This window comes from Aethalodelphis obliquidens, unplaced genomic scaffold (assembly GCF_003676395.1).
Source record: "Aethalodelphis obliquidens isolate GAN/ISIS:26980383/991018 unplaced genomic scaffold, ASM367639v1 scaffold3, whole genome shotgun sequence".
NCBI classification, from domain to species: Eukaryota; Metazoa; Chordata; class Mammalia; order Artiodactyla; family Delphinidae; genus Aethalodelphis; species Aethalodelphis obliquidens.
In genome coordinates, this window is record NW_020837947.1 from 82,376,172 (window position 1) to 82,404,107 (window position 27,936).

Consider the following 27,936-nt stretch of genomic DNA (forward strand, 5'->3'; position numbering starts at 1 on the left):
TTAGTTTCTTTCACTGTGACAGTGTTGAACTTTACCTGAGCTCTATGACTTTGGAAAATGGCAGTGGTTAAGAAATCCCCCACTCTTTTGTGTTCCAAAAAAAAAAGTTTTACAAAATGCAAAGAACCATCCTGCTGATATTACTTAGACAAGACTCTCAGATGAAACTCTTGTCTACTCATGACAAAAATCAGACACAGACCATCCAAATTCCTATGCTTTGTCTTGAGATTACTAGCAGAACTGTTTGTGCCCATGGACCAATTTGAACAAAATACTTGCTAACTTGACCAAACTTCAGTTGGTTGTCTTCCTTTTCCCAGGCTCCTGAACTTTGGACCATCCTTGAGTTTAAACAACAATCAGGAGATTAACCAAGCAGGGAAAATGGAACCACTGCCCCTGCCTGTCTATCTGTCCCAGAATTGTCTAGCCACTGAGAAAGACATTCCCAGTGCTATTTGGTCCCACTCATCCTACTCTCCCACCCAGTTCCTTCTTGTCTTGCGGACTCACCCCTTCCTGCCTGCCATCTGGGATGTTCTGGATCTCACAGTTGGAGTGTTCTCCCTACTGCAACAGTCCCTCTGCCCTACTGCAGTAGTCTTTTCACATAAAGGTTCTCCTTACCTAAGTCTGGATTTGGTTTTTGACACCTAAAAGACAATAGCCATTTTCATTGGTCACCAAAATTTCTTCAGTCTCTATGTTCTTCTGGTTCTCTGTTCTTATTAAACCTCTTTTCTGTTGTAATATCCCAGTTACAGATAACTACAGAAACATCTCAGGGGCAAGATGATTTTTTCATCATGTAAAACTCTGTGTAGATTGACATGCTGCAGACATGTTTGTCTCATATTCTTCAATGAAGTGCTACAACATTGTAGAATTTCTTGAATTGATTTTTACATCAATAACTCTGGAAAACTAATAAAGTTTTCCTAAGAAGCTAAGAGTGATTCAAAATTTACAAGTTGAATTTTTTGAAGCAGTGGGATTTTGATTATGCTTTTTTTAAAAAAAAAGTTCTTGTGGCTATATATTTTTACCAAGTGTCTGAATCCAACCTGAAGATTCAGGTTGGCTTCTCTCTTCCGTCTCCTGTTGCATGTGTGCAGGTAATAACAAAACTGGGGAAAAATTAAGTACATTTCAAGTGGGTTTGAGAAGTAAAGCAGGTCCAAATAGAACCACACAATGGACTCTAGATCCAAATCTGTTTAAAATCACCTGTTATTTTGGATAAGCCATGCTTTTCTGCTACAATCAGCTCCAGCCCCAGCACTCCCATGACAGCTAATGCATGTTTTCATTTTTCTGCCTCTACGATTCACCTGAAAAACATTTCCATGGAACTTGTTGTTATTTGATTTGGGGATTTAATAATGTAGAAGGAACAAGTGGAAATACCATGGCATCAGGAGAATGACCCCAAAGTAGAAGTCAGAAGATCTGGGCTCTAATAGAGGGTCTGTCATTTACTTATGGTGATCTTAGGTAGCTCAGCCTCTTCTGAGCCCCATCTTTAGGGTAATTAATTCCTGCCCCATGTGGTAATCTTAAGGACAAAAAGACAATATAGGGTAATAAGAGCTTCTTAATATTTAAGTAATATTTATACTTGTTTCACATATGTATCTCATATCTTCAGTATACTGTGAGCTACCTAAAACAGAGGACTTATAGAAGTAAACACATAATAATTGTTCAGTAAACTCTTTTGGATGTGTGATGATATATATGACTGTAAGCAATTCTAAAATAAATTCCACAAATAATTCAACAAATACTTATTGTGTGTACATTATTGTGGTAGGTCCCTTACAGATACAAAAATGGATCAGATGTGAATCCTGCCCTCCAGGCACTTACAGTCCATCAGAGGATATCAGAAATGTGTATAAGTAACAAGATAGAAGATTTTTAAAATCCTAGGAGAGGTACAGAAGCAGGGCTGTAAGAGTTCACAGGAGAAATTATTTTCTAGCTTGGAAAATCATGGATAACTTCGTGAAGAAGAAATATGACGTTATTCTGAAGCATAAAGAAAATCCGGTGATGCGGAAGGGGAGACCTTTCAGTCCAAGGGCACAAGGACCCTGGCAGGTCCTGAGTTGGCACAGAGGGATGTGCCCAGCACTATCTGGGTGACAGCTGCACCCACTTTGGCAGAGTACGTGTGGAAGTGCAGTGGAAACTTCAAAGGCGTGTACTAGAAGAGGGCTGCCTTAAAATGATGATTCCTTGATACTTACTGACCTGTATTTTTTTCTTACGGATTAAAAAACAAACAGCACCACTACAACTTGGCATCCTTCTTAGAGTAAATTTACGCTAACATTTTTAAGTATGCAAGTTTTGGTTAGCTTTCATATATTAATCTAATATTTAGAGTTATTGGAACTAGAGAAAAATGGCAAAAAGTATAAGTTTTTGTTTTATGGCCATGAATATTATGGTTTTAGAAGAAATATTACTATAATATATTGAATTTATCTCTTTAAACATATAGAATTTGTTTTCAAACATATGCTTATTGTGTTTTGTTTTGTTTTTTTTTTTTTTGCGCGGGCCTCTCACTGCCGTGGCCTCTCCCGCCGCGGAGCACAGGCTCCGGACACGCAGGCTCAGTGGCCATGGCCCACGGGCCCAGCCGCTCCCCGGCACGCGGGATCCTTGCGGATCGGGGCACGAACCAGCGTCCCCTGCATCGGCAGGCGGACTCTCAACCACTGCGCCACCAGGGAAGTCCTGTTGTGTTTTTTTATTTTCTTTTTCATCAAGATTTTACAGTTTGAAATGGGGAACTGTATATATGATTTTCATTCCCTCTACAGGGTACTGAGATGGAGCTGAGCGTTATGGATTTTATATACATATATGTGCATACGTGTGTATATGTATACATATACACACATTCATATATGTGTGTGTTTATATATAATAGAGAGAGAGAGAAAGTGAGAGAAATCTACTAAATATTATTCCTGCCACCGGAAAGTCATGTGATAAATTTAATAGCCATTAAATATTACAATTACATTATAATTAGCATCAAATTTATTTTTATTGAAAAACCAGTCCTTCGTTATGTTGTACTCTTTTTTGCATAATGATGTCACTTTTATTTTTAAAATCTGATTAAAAATATACTTCTCACGTCTTTACATGGAGCACAGGAAGGGTATCTGACAGGAGTTGGGTTTTAAGGCGCCCTTGAGGTTGAAGCACCTTGGTGTCTGCCTCGTGGCCTGTGGGCCGGGGTCCCCTCGGTCACTGGCAGAAGGAGCCCATCTGAGTCTCGGCCAGACCACAGGAGGCCGTGCAGCCCAGGCTTAACCAGCAAACTAAATAAACATCTTAGAAATTTCAAAGCCCCCAATCTCCTCCCCACTCCCTTTACTTCCCTCAGACTGAAAAGCACAATCTCATCATCCCGAAAGGATGAGGAAATTGCCGAAATCCTCTCCCCAACCTGCCCCCCTGGCCCCCGGGTTCCTCTGGTGCCACCCTGAGGTGGGGGGGACATCACTGTGTGGCTCTAACACCAGACAGGACACCAGGGAGCCTTCTGCAATAAGCTCATGTCAGACTCTTCAAATCACAGATAAATCATCTGCCAATACATTCACTCCCCTTTCCTTCTGCTAGAGAATGTACAGATACAATTTTTTAAAAAATCCCAAATAAGTTCATTTTCCCCATATGCCATGAAGAACGGTAGTACAAGTAGTTTCTTCTGTGAAACATGCAGTGAACTTCATTTCTTATAATAAACATTGTCCCTGTATTATTTTTTGTATGGTAACTTACTGTTTCCTACTAGCAGTTATCTTTTGTTGCCATGAGAGAGAAAAAACGTAATATTTATGTAAGACTATGATGGCAGCAGATTTCTGACAAGCCCCATTTACATGGTACATTGCTCCAAAGGGTGTGTGAGTAGAAAATACAGAAGCACTATACAGACCTACTATTACATTGGAGAAATCATGAGCCTCAAAGGAGTAATAACGGTATGCTATTAAAACCATGAATACATTTTCAGTATCTGTAGTGAAACAAGACTTTATAAATATGTAAATTTCCGTTCAACAAATCCAAAATAAAATACACTAAAAAACTGATATGTAGACAAAAGTTTATTTACACCATACAACATTTTAAATATTTTATACACAGCTGCAGCAGAGAAAGCTACTCAGAGCTTTCTAGAGAAAACTGCAATAATAAAGATGTGAAATATATTATTCATATAAAAGTGAGATTATTACTTTATTGCATTTAAAGCAATGAAGAATGTAGCTCAACAAACATTCATTTAATGACAAAAACTTTGCTTTTATATTATAAAGTAAAAAGTGTAGTAATGGCCAAACAGACTGTTATAAACTTTAAAAACTGCATAAATATATACATTGTGCTTCATGGTGAAGTTTTTTGAAAACTAAACCATATGAAGCGGTTACAACATGAATCGTTGCTTGAGGTTTATCTATAAAGTTTACCCTACAAATCCATTCCACGGGTACTTACAACACAGGGTGGTCAGGACTGTACACCTGGGCTTCTCTCCACTCGCCTGACTAGGGAGAAGTTACCAAAGCAAACACCACTGACATTTGGCATGTGGAGGTGCTGACATGAGAGAGTCACACTGTCCGGATAGAAATGTCAGGCTTCCCAAGTCTTAAGTGTCAGTGCAATACATTTTGTCTCCACCTCAGTCCATTTTGATTTTGTTAAACTTCTGTTTGAAAGTCCCCCTCCTGCACATCCAGAGGCAAATTCAGACATTTCTCCCACTCTGCTGGCCTCAGTTCCAAGGTGTCCTTTGCCTCTGTATCTAAGACATTGATTGTGGTGTAATGTTGGTATTCACTGGGGTTTTTGAAAGTGTCCCATGGATTCTTGTTTGGTGCTGGGTTTTCCTGTCGAGAAGAGAGGGGAAGAGAGTCATTTATTTGATGGCTAGGATTGCTGCTTGTTGAAATTTCCAGGAAGAGAGCCTGTTCCTAAGCTTAATCCAGTTTATGTGATTCAGAGATGATTTGAAATTGTGGCCAGCTGCAGGAAGTGGTTTTGATTTCAGTTTTCTTTCATTGAACAAATTGATGAACACCTTTTTTGAGTTACCCTAAAATTTTCCAGCAATCAAAGGAAGTGAATAGTATTATAGAAGGCAAGGTAGATGATGTTTTGTTTTGGGGCATCTTGTGAAGTGTCAGGATGGCTATATGTTCAGGTAGGAAGGAGCGTTAAGTTCCTGCTAAGATTAAATGTAGAAAATTTAAGTATTTTGTCAGAATCTTTGGAGGGATAAAAAAAATTGAGGATATGTCATAGGGCATGTTATGCAACATTAAAAGCTGTAAACCCAAACTAGCCATATTTCATAAAATGAAATTTTAGATCACTGTCTTTGTTTAGTTTCTCTGCAAGAAATTATCCTTTTTAGAATATGAAAATGCTGCTGTGTGTAATCTATTTTTTTATCTGATGTATATTCCCCACAATTTTCTATATACTTGGGTAGCACACTAGCACAAATCCTTTCAAAGAGCACAACGTTTTGGGGGAAACATATCCAGCAATATAAGCATTTAAAAAAAATGTCTACAAGTCATTTCTTCTTAAGTTTCACAGTCCACACCCTCTAATTACCTAAGATTTAAGATCTGCCTAATTATGACACCACCGAGACCTTCCATGTTATAGGTGCTCGATGACTGCATGAGCAGACATCATTTGTGGTTTTTATAGTCTGGTATTTGCTGAAAGTTAGCAGTAAAATTTCTCTATTTTAAAGAAGTATGATTTAAAGATTTCTGTAAAATGAAGGGCTTTGAATAGGATACACTAATCTGAATAACATCAAAGAACAAGAAGGAAATCATGACTGAAATCTCCTTAGACAAAACTTAAGCTAAAACAACTATGGTTGTTAAATGCGTCCTTTACTCCCTCTCCCTTCCCCCCACCCATCCCCCCACAAATTCTGGACTTCAACTGACTATAATCAATTAGCAGGGGGAACATAAAACAGGTTCTTGAATAATTATTTGGATTCGATTCAGTATATTAAAAATCATTCTCTGGTTGGGATAGGCCAAAGAGGCGACTTACAGAAATACTTATAACTAGAAATTACGTTATTAAAATTCTCAATACATTAGATGTTTTCAGCACTTATTAGCCTTAATCATGAGGACACACAAGAAAAAATAGCTAATAGGTAAAGATTTAATAAAAAGTTATCTTTGGAGAGATGTACAGTGGATTCATTCTGATTTAGTCTAATACCCTAAAGTCTCATGAAATATATAGTCTTATAACTCTCCCCTTCTCTCTCTCTCCCTTTTTTCTTTCCCTGTCTCCTTCCTTGCTTCCCTTCAACCCATGTTTATTTACCAGCTGCTCTGTGCTGGCATCGTATTAGGTGCTAGGGAGAGTCAGGTGATAAATCACTTGGTGAAAAGCACATGGTCCACCAGGGAGCATAGATTTAAAGCCCAATGCACACAGTACCAAATTCCAGTTACTCCATTCCGTATGAACGTGACCTTGAACAATTTCTCTGAATCTCAACTTTACTATTTGCAAAAGAGAGATATGCTTTGTCTTTTGGGCCAAAGGAGTTGGCCAAGGGTGCAGCTCATTACCTACTTTGTGGGGCTGCAAAGATAAAAAACACAGAGGGCTTAGCACGATGCCTGATTTTAATAAATGCTCACTAGATAGTAATCATACATATCATAAAGGCGTCTATAGTTAAATGAAGGTATAAAATATACAGTCATATCCACATCTACGATCCGGAAAAAGTGCTGAGGGAGTTCAGAGGGTGGAAACACAGCTTCCCTTCGTGCAGCACAGAGAACTTTCTGAGAAAAGTGACATTAAGGCTGGCATAGAAGAATGGGCTTTGTCATGAAGGCATATGTGTGGTTGGAGGTCGGGTGGCTGGAAAGGCACGTGTACCAAGAAGTACAAATCCAGAGAGCGTGGAGATAGGACATCTCAGAACAGTGCCAATTCATGTTAGCCGGAGTGAAAAAGAATATCAGGAAAAAACAGGCAAACGTGAACTGAAAGCCAGATCATAAGGGGCTTCGCCTGCCAGGCTACTTCCCAATTTGGAATTTATTTTGTAGGCAATGAAGAATGGTTGGACCTTAGAGGGCACTACAGGAACCTGAGCCATCAGTCATCAATGCAAAGCCATGGGGTGGATTTATCCATCTTGGAGGAGGGCTGTCTCAAGGAGCTTTCTGGGAATCCTAGGTTTGACAGAGAGTTGAATTAGTTCAATCCTAAAAGGATTCAAGATATGTAAAGTGTTAGTTCACTGGCTTTAAAAATAAAGGTTTCATTATGTTTGGAACAAGTGTGATTTTCCTTTTATATTTTAAAGATCAAGCACCATGGATACAGGAACTAAAAAGGCCCATTTTAAACACTGTCAGGATGTCTAGATTCTAATTTCAAAGAGTATTATTGCCAGTACGGGACCGATCGAATTTCCGAGAGCTTCTATTAGTGGGTAATAAATTAGTTAATGTGGTTCATCTCCTCTGGCATCCCATAGTACTCCCTGCTGAGCTGTGGTTCTCACCACTGTTCCCAAGTGTGTGGACACCCTTGAGTGGAGAAGAACCGCCACCCCCAGCAATCAGGGTGGGAACAGGACCCCCAGGGAGTGAGGGGGCTGGAAGTCAGGGGGTGGTGCCCATGGGGCCACCCATCTTCCTCTGTGCTTGGGGTGGATGGATTCTCGCGTGGAAAGTGTAAACTGTTCAACGGTCCAAAGAACGATCAACCTTGGAACAGCCCGTGGGGATCACTGAATTCCACAGGGAGAGCCACCCAGGCCAGGAAAGCTTTCAGTGGAGGCCTAAATCCTGATATAAAATTCAGTCAGAGTGGGTACAAGTTCCTGATCTGATGTAACTGTTTTACGTTGGTTGGTTTGCTTTTTGAGCTCAAGTACAGAGCAGGGGCGATGTACGTAAACTGAAGCATGTGTGATAAAGGCCTGATGAATTATAAACTCAGTATAAGCCAACATGCGTGAGGCTTCCAAAAATACAAATATGGTCTTAGGCTGTATAAATAGAGAAGATTAATGGAATATGAGAACTCAGAGCCACCGGAAACATGGCCTGGGCTGCCTGCGCGTTTCCCTCAGTTCCCAGCCGGGGTTGAGGGTCTGGCAGACTTGTGAGTCCCTCCTGCCTCCATCCTTTTCCTCTTTCCCTCCTTCCCTTTTCTTCACCTTTTCTTCCCTCCCTCTCTTCCTTCTTTCCCTCCAGTCTACGGATCGAGGGGACAAAGGGAAAGGGAATGTGTATATTTTACATTCTAAAAGAGGGAGAATTTGGAGCTGCTGCTCGCGCCGGTGGGATCCTGATGGAGACACTCACAGGGAAAGGCTGTTAACAATGCCTACCCCTTGTAGGGATTCAGGTGCTGTCCGGGCTGGAGCAGGGAGACGGACTTAATGGTCTTTTGGTTTCCCTTTGATTCCCCACATTCTACATAATTACCATCATTTGCAGGTGCCAGGCAGGTGCTGTGAGTTAGGAGCCGGAAAAAAAGATGAAACAGACTTTATTGAGGTTTGTGTCTCGAACATGTCTTTCTCCACCCAATTATGCACTGTTCCATTAGCAATGTGCCACTATGAATTATATGACTGAATTAAGGATAGTGAACTCACTCGCACGTTCCTTATTAATCAGAACTGAATAAGGATTTTTTTCTCTGTTCTCATGTATTTAGGACAATAGTGAAGCGGCAATGACAACTATCCTCCCCACTCCTAACCTCCCAAATGATAAATATTTATAAATCCTTTCTAGAAAAGGCAGGCTGCTGCAGAGCTGTGCTGTAATTAGTAGACTATTTTGGTTGTCAGGAAACTGAGATACAGATATTTGTGCCATTAATGATTTAATACCCAGACCATACAAGGGGAAATTATAGTCATATTATAGCAGTCAGCCAGCTGTATCTGTTGCATAAGGCTTTTGGATTGGTAAACATAACCTTCTCTTAAAAAAAAAAAACAAAATGAAGTTTCTTCAGTTTATTTCAATGTTAGCTTTCAACATTTCAAAATGAGCAGCTAATAAGTTTAGGTCTAATCTCAATGGTGCAATTTTCATTTTCCTGCTAACTAAAAATTGACGGGTTAATATTTGGGGCAGGGGCGGTAGACGGAGAAAGAACCACTCACTACGTGTGTTTTCTCTACGCCTAGCGCTGTGTTGATGATTCCACATAACACATGATTCCTGCTGTATGGAGGAAAATAGACTGATATACACAAGCTCTTTAGAGACCAATGAAGAGTTAAAGTGTATATACTTCTGATAACCTTCATTTAACAAATGCAGATTAAACTATTAGACATGCAAGAAATCAAGAGCGGCCATTTACTGGTCACTTACCATGCGTGACCAGCATCATACTCAGTACTGAGAAGAATACAAGAAAAATACAAAGACACATAAATTCTTGCTGTTGATAAGCTAATGATACTAATCAGGAAGCCAGGATTAAGACCCATACACATATGAAAGAATCACTAGCGTTAGAAAGTGACCCAAAATACCTTAGAGTGACATGTATTTCAGAACGCCAGAGGTTGGGAGGAGTAGGTCCAGCCAGGGCCTGAAAAAGTGTGAGGCAAAGAAGGAGTGCCACACTTGGAGAGGAGAAGCGTGGGGTCAGACGGCTGTCCCAGCTCCAGCCCTCAGAGCTGAGTCTCAGCTTGTAGCATCTCAGCATCCCACCCGCTTTGGAAAGTGCGAGGATCGAAGGAAGCGTATTAATTAATGACTGTTTTTCTATGCCCAAATTAGAAGGAGAAAATTGAGGTCCAGAAATTGAGCTTTGTAATTTGCTCAAGATCGTTCTTGAGCTCTCGAGTTCTTAGCAGAAGCTAACTGTCTGCTAGAAAACTCAAGCAGATAGCTCTTGCTTGAGTTTTCTTCTACAGATCTTCCTCAACTTACGACGGGGTTATGTCTCACTAAACCCATCATACGTTGAAAATATCATAAGTCGAAATGCATTCAATACACCTAACCTACTGACCATCATAGCTTAGCCCAGCCGACCTTAAAGGTGCTCAGGCACTTACATCAGCCTATAGTTGGATAAAATCATCTAACACAAAGCCTGCTTTATAATAAAGTGTTGAATATCTCACGTAATTTATGGAATACTGCACTGAAAGTGAAAAACAGAATGGTTGTCTGGGTACAGAACGGTTGTCAGTGTATCAGTTGTTCACCCTCGTGATCTCGGGGCTGAGTGGGAGTTGTGGATCTCTGCCCCTGCCCAGCATCACGAGAGAGTACTGGACCACATCTCACTAGCCTGGGAAAAGATCAAAATTCAAAGTACGACTTCTACTGCATGCATATTGCTTTTGCACCATCATAAAACTGAAATATCTTGTCGAAGCATCATACTGATTTCTGGATGCCTGCACCAGTGCTCTCACGAATAATGATACAGCCTTCTCAGGAGCTTTGATTGTGCCATGCACATAGTAGCTGCAAAACATCATTTTATTTGATTACATCCTATGCTAGCATTATAGTAGTGGGAATGAGTGAAGAGAATCGCTGCAATCAACAATCAAAGCCCCCAGCGCTGATGTGTATCCTGAAACTCTTTTCCCTACTCTGGTAGACAAAACCCACCACTCTAGTTTTAGGTAGCAACTCTCTCTCTCTCTCCATATATATATATAAAGAGAGAGACAGATATATGTGTTATTTATATATTATACATTTATAATATATATTATCTATCTATATTATATAGGTTATATATATTACATTTAATGACCTTAAAATGCCAGGCATTCTAATGAAAATATTTAGTCAAGTACTTGGAAATTTGAATTAGCTGACTTTTAACTCTGATGATAAAAGGTCCAAGTGAATCCAGCACATTTTTGATATATAACTAATTGCAATTAGACCTTATAATTGAGGACATTTGAAATATGAATAAAACACTTAAAGACTCTGTCATTCCTAATTGGCCTCTTAGTACATCTCAAAGCACCTTCAGGGGATTATTACTTATTTTTCAGTTTGCCACTCTTGTGTTCCCAAGACATCTGGGAGCTTCCCGAAGGCAGGGGGGACAGCTGACATGATGCATCTTTATCGTGGCATCAGGCACCGATGAAGTAAAGCATACTCACCAGACTGCTTGTATTTGGTATATCCCGAAATCTGTCCAAAGTTTGAAATTTCTGATTGAGTTCCTGAAACAGTTCCATATGCCTCTTCCTTGTATGCATGACCTTCTGCAAAAAAGAGTAAGATGGCTCTCGTTTCTAATCTGATTTATGCGTTAAAAGAAGAGATTTAGTATTTTGCTATGTTAATAAGGGAAATCAAGTTTTCCAGGAGCTAGAAGGTCCCAGAAGATGCCAAAAATGCAAATGGTTTGCACCAAATCCTTGTCTTATGGTCCGCACTTCTGGAACATGAAGAATTGGCTATTTCTTCCACTTACAAGATTACCAAAAAATAGTTTTCTCCTGTGGGTGCATTAAAAATATAGCAGTCATTCCTCTGTAAGGTTTTCATCATTCAAAGTTAAAGCTGTTTTACAAAAATTGTTACAATATAAAAAAAGTTTAAACATTTTGACTTACAAAGAACCACAGTCTCTCAGTGTTTGTCATGGGAGATATTACATTTTTATGTTTTATTTCTTTAAACACTAAAATCTTAGCTGGCTGTACTAAAGGGGAAGCAAACTCCCAGGCCCTGCCATTTAAGGCTGACTCAAAGCACTAAAGTGTCTGAAATATAATGTGAGATCTGAAATCTTACACTTTCCCTGTGAATAGTGATTGAGCTTCGCAGAAGGAAAACCTGACCCATAGGTTTCACATATTTGTTTACAAAATAATCTTAACACTTAGAATTCAGAGCATGAATTGTGGTTGATGAGCTTCTACAACCACAGAGGCAAATACATTGATATCCTTCATCCCTGGTGATATGCTTCTTCCAACTTCATCATAACTCAACAAATCGAGTCAGAAATCAAAAATGACCTTGGGGTAAGTATAATACCATGAGCTGAATCTTTTTCTGTTACAGAGCGTTTAAAAGAGCGCTAACGAAGAAGAGTTAGATAATAAATACCCTGTATTTACAAGTGTAAAGGAGAAAATACCTTCCTCTACTGTGATTTTTAAAAGTTAAAAATTTCAAAGTTTTGGTGGTTCTCCAAGATTATGCCTTCACGTTTGTGTAAGATTTTATAGTTTTTTTAAGCATGCGATTCATAATTCACTGTTTGCTCTTGTGGATTGCATGGGTATACTATATTCATGCCTAAGCTAGGATTTGAACATTTGGTCTATTGTTTTAATTATCAAATATTTTCAAAAGTAAGGATTTGTTTTGAAAAAAGAAATATATCTTTGGAGGAAGATCTATAATGCCCAATTTTCTTCTCAAAAGACATTTGCGTAGAACACTTTATCTCCTTGAGAACAAAAATGGCAAAAGAAAAATGCAAATGGCATTTTTAACATATCTTAAAAAGGCTTCTTCTCTCTTAGGCCAACTTTAATTTCCTATATTTAATGAATCTGTGTCTAGGCAATACTTTGTTTAGCTAATTCTTCCATTTTCACTAGCCTACTTTCATAAGAGAGAATTCTGCCATTTTAAGTCTTGCTCTACTGGATTATTTCCACCTTGGCTCTTCTGAGCTCTAGGAGTTCGCTGTTGATGAATCAGGTGGGGAAGATGGGAACATGGCACCATCACTGGTGACAGGAGCATGAAACACAGCCCCCGGCTACAGAGTGATGAACTTCCCTGCAATTTTCGGGAGAGTACAAGAAACAGATTTGCAGGGTTTGCAGAGAAACACCAGACAAACGTAACTTGACTAGTGATAGCTGATGAAGACTGATGAGAGGGGGATTTGCATAAGCAACGCGATGGAGGGATATTAAGGACCAAGTAGCTGGCAAACAATGCAGTACATTCTATCCTTAGGGAGGCAAATATTTCCAGCAGCACCAGGTCCTAAGACACTGACTAAAATACGGATTTGTGTTACAAGGAATGCTTTTTTTTTTTTGCAGGAGCCAGACTCTGACGGTGGGGTGGGGATGGGCGGGTCTGATGACTTTCAGGGAACTTGGGGCGGGGAGGGGGGGAGGAATGTTTTTTTAAAAAAAACAAAACAAAACTATAGTCATCAGAATATTGACTCTGGCTCTAACTTACAAATAGTGATTTTCATGATAACGAGTCTAACCACACAGTTACTTTGTGCTAGGGTGCAGTCGGAGTGATGTCATAGTACTGACATTTCTCTAACGATATTTCATTCTGTCAGTTAATACATATTCATGACATCTCATATTGAGCTAAACGGGGGAGTAACAATGCAAAATCTGGCAGAGTCCCTGCCCTTTTATAGTTTGAGGTGTAATGGAGGACCTAGGTGTTAATCACATAATAACTCAAATGAAAGTTAAATTAGACTGTGGTAAGGAAAACAAGCAGTGCTGTTATAGCAGTAAGTGACAGGGAAATTTGCTAAGAGAAATCCAAGTGAGGTCAGTTCCCCAATATTTCCATATTCATTTTTAAGTTTCAAATTCTCAAATCAATTATTCCTGCATCGTGTTTGTTCTCTTTCTTCCATTTTATAAAATGCAGAGAATTCCTAGTACAACTTGTAATCTTATGCCCAAATTCCCTTTCCTCAAGGAGATCATTCCTTTCCAAAGAGATGGACTTATTTTCTTCTAAGATGGTTGATAGTACTGGCACAGCACGCCTGCTCTAATGTGGCCCTGTGGTGGGTTTGCCGTGTCATCTTCCACTTATCTTTTATTTCATCAGAGAGTCCCAACTTTGCACTGGGGGACTGTCCATCAAGGTCTTTACCGTCCCCTCCCAAGAGGTGAGTTTTTCCATATCCTTCCAACAAAGTTCTCTTTTGTCTGTCAGTCAAAGTCACTCTCTCTCTCGTAACCAAATATCTCTGATGGGTAAAAGCATGTTTAATGAAGCAAATAAAGTGTCAAATATATCCCGTGGAAATGAGGATACATTAACTGATAGGAGTTTTTAAATCATATCCTGATTGAATGGGCAGTGCCTGATTCTGAACCGAGTGGATTTTATTTTGAGGAGATGGATTGTTAAGACATTCTCAGAAATATATATGGTGGATACCACTATGATATAACCAAAGAGCCGTTTGCAATGTTCTCCGTAAGTTCATGAAAGCTACTCTGAACCATAAAGCTCAAGGACCCTGAAATGAATATAAAGACAAATGAAAAATTTAGATGCTAAAATTCAGGGCCCTTCCTATCTAGAAACATCCTCATGCCAAATAATCATTCTAATTTGAAACTGCCATCTTAGCACAGCCAGAAATCACCATAGCAATGATGGCCTGCTGCTTCTGAGAGGAGTGTCACATTAGGGTTGCCAAGGGGCAGCTCACGTATCTGTCATGGGCCCAGTTTGACCTTCCATGCATGATTCCTTCTTGTTCATAAACTCAAGTCCATCTTTCTGCTTTTCTTAGTGGGGAAGGTTCCATTGACAAGAAAGCCAGCATCACAGTGAATATTGGATGGTTTCTATCCCAGTAGTGTTCTGGGATAAAAACTTAAGCTGCAGTTTTAGTTGTCACAAGTAATAAGGGTTTCCCTTGCTTTACTTACTTGCCTAAATCATTATTTATTTGAAGCAGTCATGCCTTTGATGATCTTGCTAACCTAATTAGAAGTTTTCATGCTTATAAATCTGACTCGTTCATTTTGATGGCTCTTTTAGGATTTTTACAGACCTTAGTGTTTATCTGTTTACCTTTTCCTTTCTTCTGTGACCTAAACATCCTGTGTCTCAAAGAAATTGACTTCTGTGACAAAACTGTAACTCATGTGGATTTTCTATTGACGCAATCAAATATATTCTAATTGGCAATACATATAAAATTCAGGTTCCTTCAGTTATAACGCCTTTCAAATATTACAGGCATCTTTTGCAGTAAAGATAAATGCTTGGCAATGCTCCCCTGCACTCAGATTATTATCGTCCAGCCTTTTTCAAAGCTGTATTGAAGCGCTATCCCAAGAAGACCAGCCACCTAACTGCACAAAAGTAGTGTCTCCGAATAGCTTTTTTCATAGGACTCTTATCTTTTATTTTATATCTTTGTAATTCAAGGGAGGCAGTCTTGGCAGCCTTCTAATTGTTGGAATTAGAGAAAAAGTGATACACTGTAAAACACTTTCATGAAATTTCAGATATTTGAGAAAAATTAGGATATGAATAAACTTCATGTCTTGAGCTCCTATTACATCCCAGACAATCTCCTTGATTAACTACTTGGGACATATCAAATCTAACAGCTCTAGGTCTGGACAAATTTGGATTACGCTCTTACTTCCATGGCTTTCAAGTTGTGTGGTAAGAGGCCCAAATCCAACCTCCCTTTAGCTACAGTTTCAGTAGTCAGAATAACCTTGGAAGATTGTTCTGAAGACTTAAAAAGGGCTATAAGTCATATCACTGGAGTACACAGGTAAGAGCCAGAGGAGCCATTATTAGCTTCCCCACTCCTCACAATAACCCTGGGAGGTGGTGGTCCTTATCTCACTTGACTGATTTAGGAGACTTAGCTTGAGAGGCGGGCAAAGCTCCCAGCTCACACAGGTGGTGGGAGGTTGGAATCTGTTCTGAATCCAAGGGAATTCTCTCTGCATGCTGCTTGCTGTCTCAGATGGACCCTGCATGTCCAGGGAGCATCCTTTAATAGCTCTGTGGCTATTGATCACCCTGCAATGGTCCCAAAGTACTGCAATTCTGGTTTGAAGGCTGGTCTCCTTATTTTGTCTCTGAACACCTCGTGGGCCGTGACTTTGCCTCCCTGACACCTAGCACGGTGTTTGACGTTCTGAAGGTGCTCGACAGATGGGTGTGGAATAAATTAAATGAATGAGATGTCATAGATACATAGGCCTTGGAAGGCCATCATAAATCTTGCCCCCTCTCGTTCTATTCAAGAGGTCTCCCCACTGGAGGGAAGACTCATTTTATTGGCCCCAGACAAAAAGCCTCCCTCTCTGTTCTGGTCCTCTTGTGCTCCCTTATTTCCCGTACAAGTGTCTTATAAAGGGCCTGCAGGTGGTTTGAAACAAACTGAAGGTTTTCTCTTCCAAATTCAGAGTCTTGAATCATAGAGTTGGAATCTCTTTAAGCCTGAATTACAGATAAGATAGGCTTTACTATATATAAACTTTTAGAAATGGAAAGAAATTGCTAGAAAAAATTGGAGAATCTCCCGACTATAAACTTTAGATTATGGGGCTGGGAAATCATGTGCTGTTAGGAATTAGAAACCACTTGGCCTGAATTACCTTTCACTGTTAGGCATTTATATAGTTATACTGCCAATGTCTATATTTACTCATATAAAACTAGGTTTATCTCTACTCATCTCACTGCTTTACAGGCTTCAATCCAGAGTGGGCTGTTGAATACTAGTCTGCAGTGATGGGAAAACCCATGTCAAGGAAGCAAGAGACACTGCAGGAATTAAGGTTGACTATCAAATCAAAGCCACATTGTGGGAAGGGGATGATTTATGCACTTTTCTTTGGCCAGAGTCCCAATGTATCCATAAGACAGAACCTGTAGCCATTTGAAATGTCTGACATTACAGTGTCTATTTACGTTTCAAACATGTTTCTAGTTGAATAAATATGTACTCGGGGCTTAAAAAGAAACCAGACAAAAGGTCTGGAAAGACCGAGTAAGGTGTGTGTGTGCATATATATATATATATATATATATACATATATAGTCACTGTCACTCAAGAGTATACTTGGCTACAAATAAATAATTTTGCAACAGTTTAAATTTAGGAGGCTACAAGAGATGGATATAGCCAAGTTTGCAGTGCTCAAATTTTTCCTCCCAAAATGTGCAGATTGCCTAACAAAATGTACCCACTGCTGGGGGTCGGGGACAAAGCAGGAAGGGGGCTTTTATGAAAAGGACATTTCTAAGAAATCATATGCTTTCTATTGATATTTAGAAATTAATTTAAATTTTATCTTCTATGTCATAGCTTAGCTGTGTTCACAGTGATATAAAATCAGTATAAAATAATATTTTATCTTACTTGACTATGTTCTCCCAAATCTTCCAATAAAATTAAGTCCCCACAAAGATACTTCATGATCACCCTGGATCGGTGCTGTCTTGTGCCTGCTGCCCACCACCATTGCCCAGAGCGAGAAGCATGGGTTTACTGGGAGAGGAGGACTCACTAGAAACGTCAAAGGAACATTCTAAGGCATGTTTAAAAGGCTGCATGGTTCCCATGGAAGAATGTGACAAGGTTTATCCCCATGGTTTTGCAGGAGAAGATACAAAATAGATACCTCTCTCCATGTATTTTTAACATGGAAAGAATAACAATGTCTATTACGGTTTCAGAATGGAGGTTTGTAATAGCGTTCCTAAGAATTCCTTGAGCTTCATCCTCAATCCAAGACAGACACTTTAAACCACCTGCCAAATATTTTTGATTTAACATCATATTAGTCACCTTAATCCCTAAAGTATTAAAATGCAACTCATCCTAGCTAGATGTCACCTTGGCTTCCCTGGATCTGTTTGTGGTACTAGTAGGAACCCAGGCTCAGACCCATAGAGCTATCTTTCTTCTGCTCCCCTGTCTTTTGACCCTATGCTCAGTTAAGGATCTGATCTTGACTCTGCAGTGTCCCTTTATCCATTTCCTTTCCTACCACCTCTAGGAAGTGGACCTTCATTTCTTCTTTCTTCGACTAGTCACTTCCTAATTTATATTTCAACTTCCTCATTCACCATACTATAATCTCTCCTTCCTATTACTGCCATATTTATCTTTCTGTAGCCCAGATTAGTCCTAAAAATATCCCTCACTAAAAATAAACAAAACAAAACACAACAGAAAAGACTTAGCAGCTTTTAGTAACAAATCAGGTAATTGTTTCCATGGTTGCAAGCCCTTCATTATATGGTTTCTAGATTACCCCCTCTGTCTGTGCTTTTCTTCCATAGACCCCATGTTATGGTGAATTTTGACTTGCTTCTTGTTTCTTGCACATGCCACACTCAGCCAATCTCTATGCCTTTTCCTCCTCTGGGAATTTCTACCTGCCATTTCTAGCTCCTTGAGTTATATTTGATGTGGGTAGCTTTGAAGTCCCATGTGGTTATCTTTGAGGTGTTACCTCCATAGTGGTCCATTTTTTACACTGCTCTCTGCTCCAACTCAGATACAGTGCTTGATCATTTTTTACTAAAGCAAGCCAGATTAAAAATTCAATTTTTCATCACTCACTCAACAAAACGTTATTGGATGCTTACGATATACCGAGTCTCTGTTTGGAGTTGGGAATACAAATCCAGTAACAGGTTTGGTCACAGAACATAGGGTCATCACTACAGTATTTTCTGTGTATTTTCTGGAAAGTAAGAATCCATGTTCCACCATTTTATGACCAGTCAAACTTTTGCTTTCTTTGCTCAATATTGTCTTGGAGATCAGCTCCATGAAAGGGCTCTTCCCATGTATGACACTTACCCACAGGGTTTTATGGATATGTGAGTTAAGAGAATATTGTTTTCATGTGTAGTTTCTGGGGAGTGTGTGAAGGGAAGATGCTTTCAGGAGTCCAGGAGGCAAAGTTTCTCTGTCACTGACAAAATGCCTGAGTTGGCCATTGTGTGGTAAATCTTCCTGGGGTTGGGTGAGGGTTAGCAGAAAGACTGACATAAACATACTTAATTTATCCAGCCTGAATTAAAATGGGGAGGGGACAACTTGAACTCTTCTTCAAGGACCATCCATAAAGAGCAGATAGATTGTGTTAAACGTCTCAATGCGGCCATAACTTTTCTGAACACAATCTATGAGACATCTGCTACATAAGCGTAGTTGCACATAGACGAAGGGGAACACTACTAAATGGTTGCTCAAAAAAGAAGTAATACCTCAAAGACTTTTTCTGGCAAGATTTGACACCTATAGAAATCACGCAATAACTAAAGCGATTAAAGAGCACAAGAAAATATCCAGGGTTGCAGTGTTGCCACTTCCTTTCTTTACCAGCAGATGTTTCGATAATATCCTGGCTGTATGTTGGGATCCTAAGCACAGGAAGAAGGATCCGCTTAGGGAGTCTGCTACCAGTTGCCATAGAGAAAAATACAAATACAAAAGAAAAATAACAATTTTTCTAACACTCCAAAGGACACCATATGATTAGATCCCTTTTCAGTGCTGGCAATTACATAACTTCAGTTGGTTGCACTGAGGCTCAATTTTAGATCTAGATTTTTACTATATTTTATCATTGATGCCTAGTGAGTTAATTCCCACCTCCTTCCCTTTGTACTAACACAACAACTGATTGTTTTCAAGAATACACACACACACACACACACACACACACTATGATCCTCTCTTTTGACTACCTGAAGAATTACTAGAAAAAACCCTAAAATATCTGTCCCTTAAAAGGCACTAAAGAATCTAAAAGTGAAGACTTTTGCTTATTTCTCTTTGAATTTATAGTCTTGATACTTTTACCTTAACAATTTAGAATATAATGAAATACTGGTTCTGTGCCAGGTTACTACAATTGAGCCACATCTGTACTAAAATGTGCCACGTAATCACTGAGGTCAGATTCATTACCATTACTTTGTATCTTGTACAAATACTCCTGAAATATGCCTAAAAAAGACCAATTTTCCTTAGACTTTATTCAAGGTAAAATCAGGACTTGCTCACCATTGCAGTAAATAAAAACAATTGTCTCCCTTTTGATACCTGATGTGCATTACTGAGCTACAACACTCATCTACATAAATGAAATGATGGAATTACGAGTTTCCATGTTCTGGGAGGCTTCTGTAATTTTAGGACTATCAGCTAAGAGTGTTGAGTTCTATGTAAGTATCACAACAGTACAAATATGCTGGAGAAATTGATAATGTATTATATCCAATTATGTCAGCAGGCTATGAATCATATCCAATTATCAAGATGCATAAGTGCATTTTATGTGATGCTCCAACATCATTAATTTTGTGCATAGCACAAGCTGCTCAAACGGTATGATTTCAGTAATTTCTAGCATCAGTATTACAGCAGCAATATAAATTGGAAAATGAACATCTTCGTCTTGTTTATATCTGTGAAAAAGCATTTACCAAACACAGGAACACATTGAACCAACACTTGCTATTGGAAAAAAGAGTCTGGAAGGTACCACAGGGAGCCTATGGTACCACTGACTCAAGGCAAATCAGTCCTGAGGAAGCCTAGCTACCCAGCCAAAGCCCCTCACACGGCTCTCTTCACGTCCTCACTGAAGTAAAACAAACACAATTGTTTTAAACATGAAAAATCAAGAAACCAAAATTCCTACCTCCCAACAAACTGAGGGAGGTAAAAAAATTGACCAAGTTCAACTCTCAACATAAATTGTCTGCTTATCTTAGTGTTTATGGAATGGATTCTTTACTTGTCTGGAAAATCTCAGTCTTAGCATACATTTAAAGCAGTTAGAACTTAATTTTTTTTTCTACAACTAGTTATACAGTAGGGATTTTAATTAAAAATGTTTGACTTCTCATTTAATTAAAAAAAAAGTAGAACCCCTACATAGATGCACAGGGTAATATGTTTAAGTAATTATACACCAACTTTGAATTCAAGTAATTAAAATTAAAAAAATAATCCTTAGACACTTACCTCAAAGTCAAGGTCTGAATATCGTGATTTTCTTCTCTGTTAGATATTTTTTAAAAAGAAGAAAAACCAATAAAGTTATGTTCAGTCATTCAAATAAAACAAAATTTACTGCTTTCAATAAGATCATCCTGCTTCATTGTGTTATAAGTATTTCCTGCACATAAGAATCTGTGAACATTTTTATGATTTCAAACTATTCCACTCACATTATTCCATTTTCACTTTGGACTTCTTTTAAAATTGAAGAATATAAATATACAATATATTTCTCTTGGCCTCTTAACTCTAATTTTTTCAATAAGGAAAAGAAATTTAAGTGAAAATTCACACAAAACATTCAATCTTGAAGGAGACTTTCGGTCTACTACAGCAAAACTACTTTATAGACACAAAGCGTTCAAAGCTGTGTGGGAAAATCATCTCGCTGTCTCAAGACCTTGCACCATCCCCCTGCAATCTTCGTTTCTACCAAATTCTATCCAACCCTCTGTCTATATTCCAAAGTTCTATATAGGCCTCACCCATAAATTTCTTGGTATTTGGTAGTCCTCCATGACAGGAAAGTCCCTCTCAGTGCTAGGCATTAGGAGCTGAAGTATTTGTTCTAATTTAGTAAGATGAATAACAAACAGTCTACACCTCAGCAGGACATGGATATTGATGTAAATACCTCACTATGCCTCTGACTCTGTTAAACGGTTCCCGAATCTAGTTACAGGTAAATATGCCTTGATAAAATCAGGAAACATGATTAAAATGAAATTAATGTGATTATATAATATTAGTGCAGGGAAGGTGTTCTAAACATCTGCTCTAAGCAGTCACTGGATTCTTAGAATGATTAGCTGTAGAAGGAGATAGCTGATAAATACAGAAAGAGTTCACCAAATTGTTGGATATCAAAAGTTTCCATACATGCTTTTTTTCCTTTTTTTTTTTTCTTTTTTGAAGAAATGGGAATGAAATACAGGGGGAATTAATAAATATTAAACAACATGTAATATCCAGGAAGTTGGGAAAATATATGAACCTTTGGACAAACTTCTTCTGTTTTATTTGTTCCTCTTCTCCCATCCCAATAGCTATAGCATAAATTTCAATAACCTACGAGGGAATCATATCCAAGATAGGTGAGAAATTCTTGTAACTGTTGAGTATCAGGAGAGAAAGAAAGGAACTAATGCAGTTTACTGGAAAATATGACTAAATTTCTCCAGTGAGAGTTAAAATCGTCACTATAGACCTGGAACCTTCCTAGGTAACCAACCTCCCCCAAAGGATGTTGCAGTAAACAGAAAGCAACATACCCAAAGAGAGATTTTGTTTAATAAAAAGTTTCGAAGTTCTGAAATCATTTGATTTTGGTGGGGCTGCTTAAAGACTGAGAACCGCGTCTTTCAATGCCGTTGTGGAGAGTGCTGAGAAGGAGGCTGCTTTATTCAAGGGAAAGTCAGCCTGAGCTCACTTTGCTCCCTGCGGCCAGCAGACTCTAGGCCAGCCCTGGCGACATCCTGCAAGAAGAGACGTGCGTGGGAAGCTGTTTAACCCAGCCCTCCTTCGCCATCTCCCTGCCACTGCTGTTGTCTGACTGTGCTGTGTAACAGCCAGGCTCCAGCGCACTGCAACCCGCTTTGCTGTGAGATGTTAGACCAAACGTCAGGGTTTCCCTTCTGCTCTCGGACGCTTTGCCTTCTTGGCACTGTGACTCAGCAGCACACTTCTGTAAGTATACGTTAAGCAAAATTCTTTCCGAATACGGCAAAATTCAAGCATGGAAACAGTGTTAAGCAATTATTAACAGAACATGAGTCTAATGCTTTGCTTTCCATTTGAAAATTAAATAGTGAAACCTAATGAAAAACGTTCAGTTAGTCAGCAAAGAGGCCCGTCCACTGCACGTGTTGAGGGCTTCTCCATTGCAAAGGTCCTAACAGCCATGTGCTACCTTCTTCGTTGAATGCAAAGTTGTGTTGCCTAAGAACTGGAAATGTGGATGGATGCATATTGCTGAAGGCTGCCGATTTCAGGCACAAGAACAAAAGATAGGAACCCAGAGGAACAGCAGAGATAGATTCTCCCTATGAGAGCAGATGCCACCTATGCAGATGTGAAACATAGAAAAGAAAACAGATGTACCCCCACAAATAAGTTTCTCTCTCGTCTATTCACTTTATTAAAATTACATTCTAACCTAAGAGTATATAGTGGAACTAGCAACCTTGAGGGATTAGACTAGGAAATGAACACGTGAAGCAGATTTCAGTTGAAGCAGCCGAAAGATAGTTGGGGGTGAGGTGAAGAGGTGGGCTGGAAAATACAGCAGTGAAGACTTAAAAATTAGAGAGCGGAAAAAAATGTGGCGGACTTTGAGAGTCCAAGGGAGATAAAATGTGCACATTATTCATGTCCCCACAATCCTGACCAAGTGTTCAGACCTTTTATAAAGTGCTTTCACGTTTGAACATGCTAACTGCCCTGTGGGATGGTTAGGAAAGTACTATGCATTATCCCTGTTTACGAATGAGGAAAACTGAGGACCAGAGGAGTTCAAATAACTTGCCTACTTCACCTGGGTAGTTATCACATGGGCTGGGATTCCCACTCAGGTATTCTGCCTGCAAACCCTGTGTTTTCTCCGCTGTGGCTCAGTAACTGCTCAGTGGTGTAAGGGGTGATGTTTCATAGCCAAGGTAGTTTGCTGATTGCCCCTAGAACTCAGCAAGAATAACATTACGGGATACAGTCAATCCCAGGCTGACAGCAGTGGGACCGAGATGCTCTGCAAGCATAAAGCAACGTCAGGCAGATGAACTTTTACTTGTCAATTATATTTTAAAGGAGAAAAAACGCATCGATATGGCACTTATTTGAGAGAAAAATCTGATGGCAATTTACAATAATTTGTGTCAAATAAAATAACTTAAAATCATTCTAACATGAGATAGTTTATGAGCCATGATGCAACACAGTGGCAGACTTCACTTTCATGATGGGTCTCCCATCACAAAATCTATTTTACCTTAAAGAAGTATCTGCATTGGGAAATCTGTGATGGAATGGAAGCACCAGAATGTTAACTTCTGTTTATCAGTTCCTCATTATAACACTCATTATCTCTCAGTCTGTTTTGCAATGTGCTGAAGAGTCTTTCAAAGCACTGAAGTCTGTGGAAACTGTGACTGACTTACGTGCTCATTCAAATGTCCCTCTCAGCTCTCTGGAATGTCATTGTAAGGTAGGAAAGTGGTTAGAAAGAATGGTTATATGTTTAAAAGATGAGAATCAATGAAGAAAAGTGATCAAGTCGTAACAACTTTTATGATAAGTTGATAATTTAAGAAATGCTACATACAAATTTAAAATAAGCCAGGATGGTGTTGACGTATTTTAGGAAGATATAAGTCCCTTTCTCTCTACATCCCCTAGTTCCCAAATAACTTGATATAAATCATCCTTTTTGTCATAGTAGGTGACATTTCTTTTATGCTCTTTCCTTTTCTTAATTTCCCACTTAGAACTCACCCCGACTTCTGTTCTGTCCTCAACATTCCATTAAAATTCTTGTTGTCAAGGTCTCAGGTGAGCTCCATCTGGACGGTTTCCAAGGTCAATTTTCTCTCCTCATCTTAATGGACTCTCAGAAGCTTTTGAAGGTTAATCCCTTCCTCATCTCTCTCAGCTTTTCCTTTTGTTTTCTTTTCCTCCTTCTTATTTGCTCTAGTTCTCTCTGCCAAGTCTCCTTTGCTGGCTCTTTCTCTTCTCCCTGACTTCTAAATGTTGAGTTCCATAGTTTTCTTTTTTCTTATATTCTCTCTTGGATGAAATCATTCATTCCCAGGGTTTTCAATACCATCTTTTAACTTGCAAACACCCTTTTCTTTCCTGTCACAGGAAATGTTGCATATCTAGTTGGTGAAGCCAGGCATTTAGGAGTCACCCTTCAACCCTCCCTGCCTCTCATCCTGCACATCAAATCCACCAGCAGTGCCATCTGTTCTATATCTTATCTATATCTATATCTATATCTATATCTTAATTTGCCCTCCACAGTCAAAGGCATTCTTGTCTTTTGTGTGGTTGACCTCAGTGGTCTCCTAGCTGTCCTCCAGCTTTCTGCTCCACTTCTACTACCTCTCCCACTACCACTGGATCCTAATCCTTTCCATTCCAAACCATCAAAGTGATGGATGGATGGATGGAGAAATGATCATGACAGTTGCTTAACTGTCCTCAATTTTTTCTTTCATTTTACAAGGTTCTGCAAAATCTGGTCTCTTCTTCCTATTCCAACTCGGACTTAAGAAGCTTGCCCTGTGCTATATGTGTCTTCTAATCCTATGAGAATATTCCAAGCTCTTTTCTGCCCCAGGACCTCTTCACCTGCAATTCTTTTTTGTCTGAAACACCCCGATCCTTCAGCATCTCACAAGCCATGTTCCTCCTTAACTTCATTGTTCATCCCGTGGAGCTTCAGAAGGCCCCCCAGATCACCTCATCTAAAGAAGCCTGTCTCTCACACTCCATGGTTATTTCCCAGCACAGCACACTCTTTTAGATTAATCATTTGTTAACAGTTCACCATCTGTCTCTTCCATAGTGTTTATTCACCACCGGGGCAGGATCCACATCTGTCTTGGCCACTTTTATATCCCTGGCATCTATCAGAGGGTCTGGCATAATAGTAGACATTCACAAAATTATTGATGAAAGACTGAAGGAGCTACACTATGAAAGCCAAACAAATCCGAAAGAATGACTTGTATTTTGGTTGTGTTTTGTTTTTTTTCTCAGGAATACTCCAGGAGAATTTGGATAAGCATGTGGGCTATATACACAAAGAAAACCGTTTTGAATAGATCTATTGACAGCCAAGAGGATTGAGACCATTTAGAAGAATACAGGCCTACCACTAAGAGAGGGGAAAATTCTTTAGGATGATGTCAGAGTAAGAAAATGCACACCAGTATGAGGCTACTCAGAGGAATACTTAGCAAGGATGTGTATAATGGCATCTGTCCATAGCAAAGCCTTGTAGAATGATGAATAGTTTCTCAAAGGGAATACTTCATTGTTTGTGCCTTTGCAAATTAAGTTGGACAAGATACTAGAAGATTCACAGTGAAGAATAAATTCCATGGACTAATAAATGTCAATGTGACTGCCATTAAAAGTTTCCATTACAGACTGAGCAATGAACCCACTCAAGGAGAAAGCTTTGATGTCAAATCCATTCAAAATATCTGTGTAAATGAAACTTGAGAATCATTAATTTTGAAAAATGAGTTATTTGAGCGAATTTTGCTTGTATGCCTGCATAAAAGACAAAATTTCCTAATCCAGGAGCAAAAACAAAACACTGAAGAAGGGCAAGCATTTCTTTCACCACAGCTACATGAGGAAAAAAATTTTCAAAAAAGAAAAAGATACTCTGCCCAATGGTCAGTCCTACAATGGTTTCTGTTAGTGACAGAAGTATGGCCATAACATTTTGTCTAATTTCCTGAATACTGACCTAGTACAGCAAACAAGTTTCTTTACCGATATTCAAGATATAATGGTAATGAAATAATAATCACACGACCTTGCATCTGAAGTGCCCCTTACAATGTTCAAAGGGGTTTTCACATACATTATCCAATTTGATGTTCACAACAGCCATAAGGGAAGCACCTGCGATGTGCCACTATAGCTAAAGTGTTTTACCTTTCAAAACCATTATGCTGAGAGCTCTATAATTCATGTCCAGAGGAAAACTGGTGTATAAAAAGTTACCCTAGAATGGTACCCATTTATACATTTATACATTGAGAGAGATTTATCTGAGCATGTTTTGAGATACATTGTTAAGTTATATAGGAATGTTCAGAAAACCTGGAGTAGCAGAACTTTGTTTAAAAACGAAATTGTGCAATTTACTATCTAACTCTGTTTAGTTATAAGAAAAGCTAAGGCAAAGCTAAGCTAAGCACTTAATGTGCTTACATTGGAACAAAGTATTTCACAGGAATCCCAGTGATGGAGGAACTGAGAAGCCACAAAAGGGACCATGAGGGAACCCAGAGATTTGCAGGAGAAGGGGCTACTGCCCACCCCCGCCCACCAGGCTGGACGGACATGGGGAGATGACACTTCGACCTAAGCCCGGGGGCTGAGGCACCTGGCAGAAGCTGGAGGCCCTACAGAACAGCTAAGGAGACATGAGGTACTGCCCAAAGCAGAAAGAGGGAGGAAAACACCCTGGATTCCTTCTTTTCCCCAGCCTCCAATCTCTCACAGTGTTTCCTAGTGGCCAGTCTTCTTACCCAGCTAGGAACCTGTATCAACCCCGAGAGACACAGGGGAAAAAGGGTGAAGGTGGGCCCTGGACCTGCACACGAGGTGGGAAGGCTTTGAGTAAGGAAATGTGTCCTGTTTAGATCTACCAGCTACAAGCCATCGAATGTTCCAATAAGTCAAGACAAATATTGACCTATCTTCTTACACTGATATATCTATAATTTTTCAAAAAGTAAATAGAACCACAGCCCAAGGTTTAAACTATTGATATATCTATTGATATAACTATATTGATATAACTTTTGATATAACTATTGATATTGTGCTCAATGGTATTGATATTGATATAACTATATTGATATAACTATTGATATAGTGCTCAATGGCTTGAGAACGCTGATACTTCTTTTTTCCCCACGTGCTTCACAGTACCTCGTAGTTTTGTGCTTTATATACATACCATGCACTCAACGCATTTTGCTCATTAATTGAAGGTGAATGACTTAAATGCCGATGACAGTGTTAAGCAATTAGAGGACATCTAGGACTGAAGCCATTGTGAGACATTCTACCATGTGCATATTGCAATGAATCCCTAATTGTGGAAATCTAAAGTTTTCAGAATCGCTTAACAAGTCCATTCTGGGAATGGATACAGTTCGGAAATTGGCAGATAACATATTACATGAAAGAAAGACACAAGATAATATTAAGACGGGAGAGAAGCTGGAAATGCTTTTATGCCGAAAAAACTTGATGCATTTATTAAACTTTCTACGCTGAATAATTGGGGATTAGCTGAACAAGCTGTCCTGGAG

The 27,936-nt window shown here is 39.2% G+C and overlaps 1 protein-coding gene across 2 annotated transcripts in view; it reads right to left on the reverse strand.

Annotated features, from left to right (window-relative positions):
- Positions 1 to 4,124: 4,124 nt before the first annotated feature.
- ADGRB3 (adhesion G protein-coupled receptor B3) overlaps positions 4,125 to 27,936 on the reverse strand; it is a 798,133-nt gene continuing 774,321 nt past the window's right edge. The window contains exons 30-32 of one of the 2 annotated variants that reach the window (XM_027093283.1): positions 20,843 to 20,878; positions 11,228 to 11,332; positions 4,125 to 4,931 (exon numbers count right to left, since the gene is read on the reverse strand). In XM_027093283.1, coding sequence (XP_026949084.1) covers positions 4,743 to 4,931; positions 11,228 to 11,332; positions 20,843 to 20,878 — 330 coding nt within the window. In that variant the 3' untranslated portion in view covers positions 4,125 to 4,742. The remainder of the gene's footprint in view (positions 4,932 to 11,227; positions 11,333 to 20,842; positions 20,879 to 27,936) is intronic. The other variant, XM_027093293.1, reaches the window with a different exon arrangement.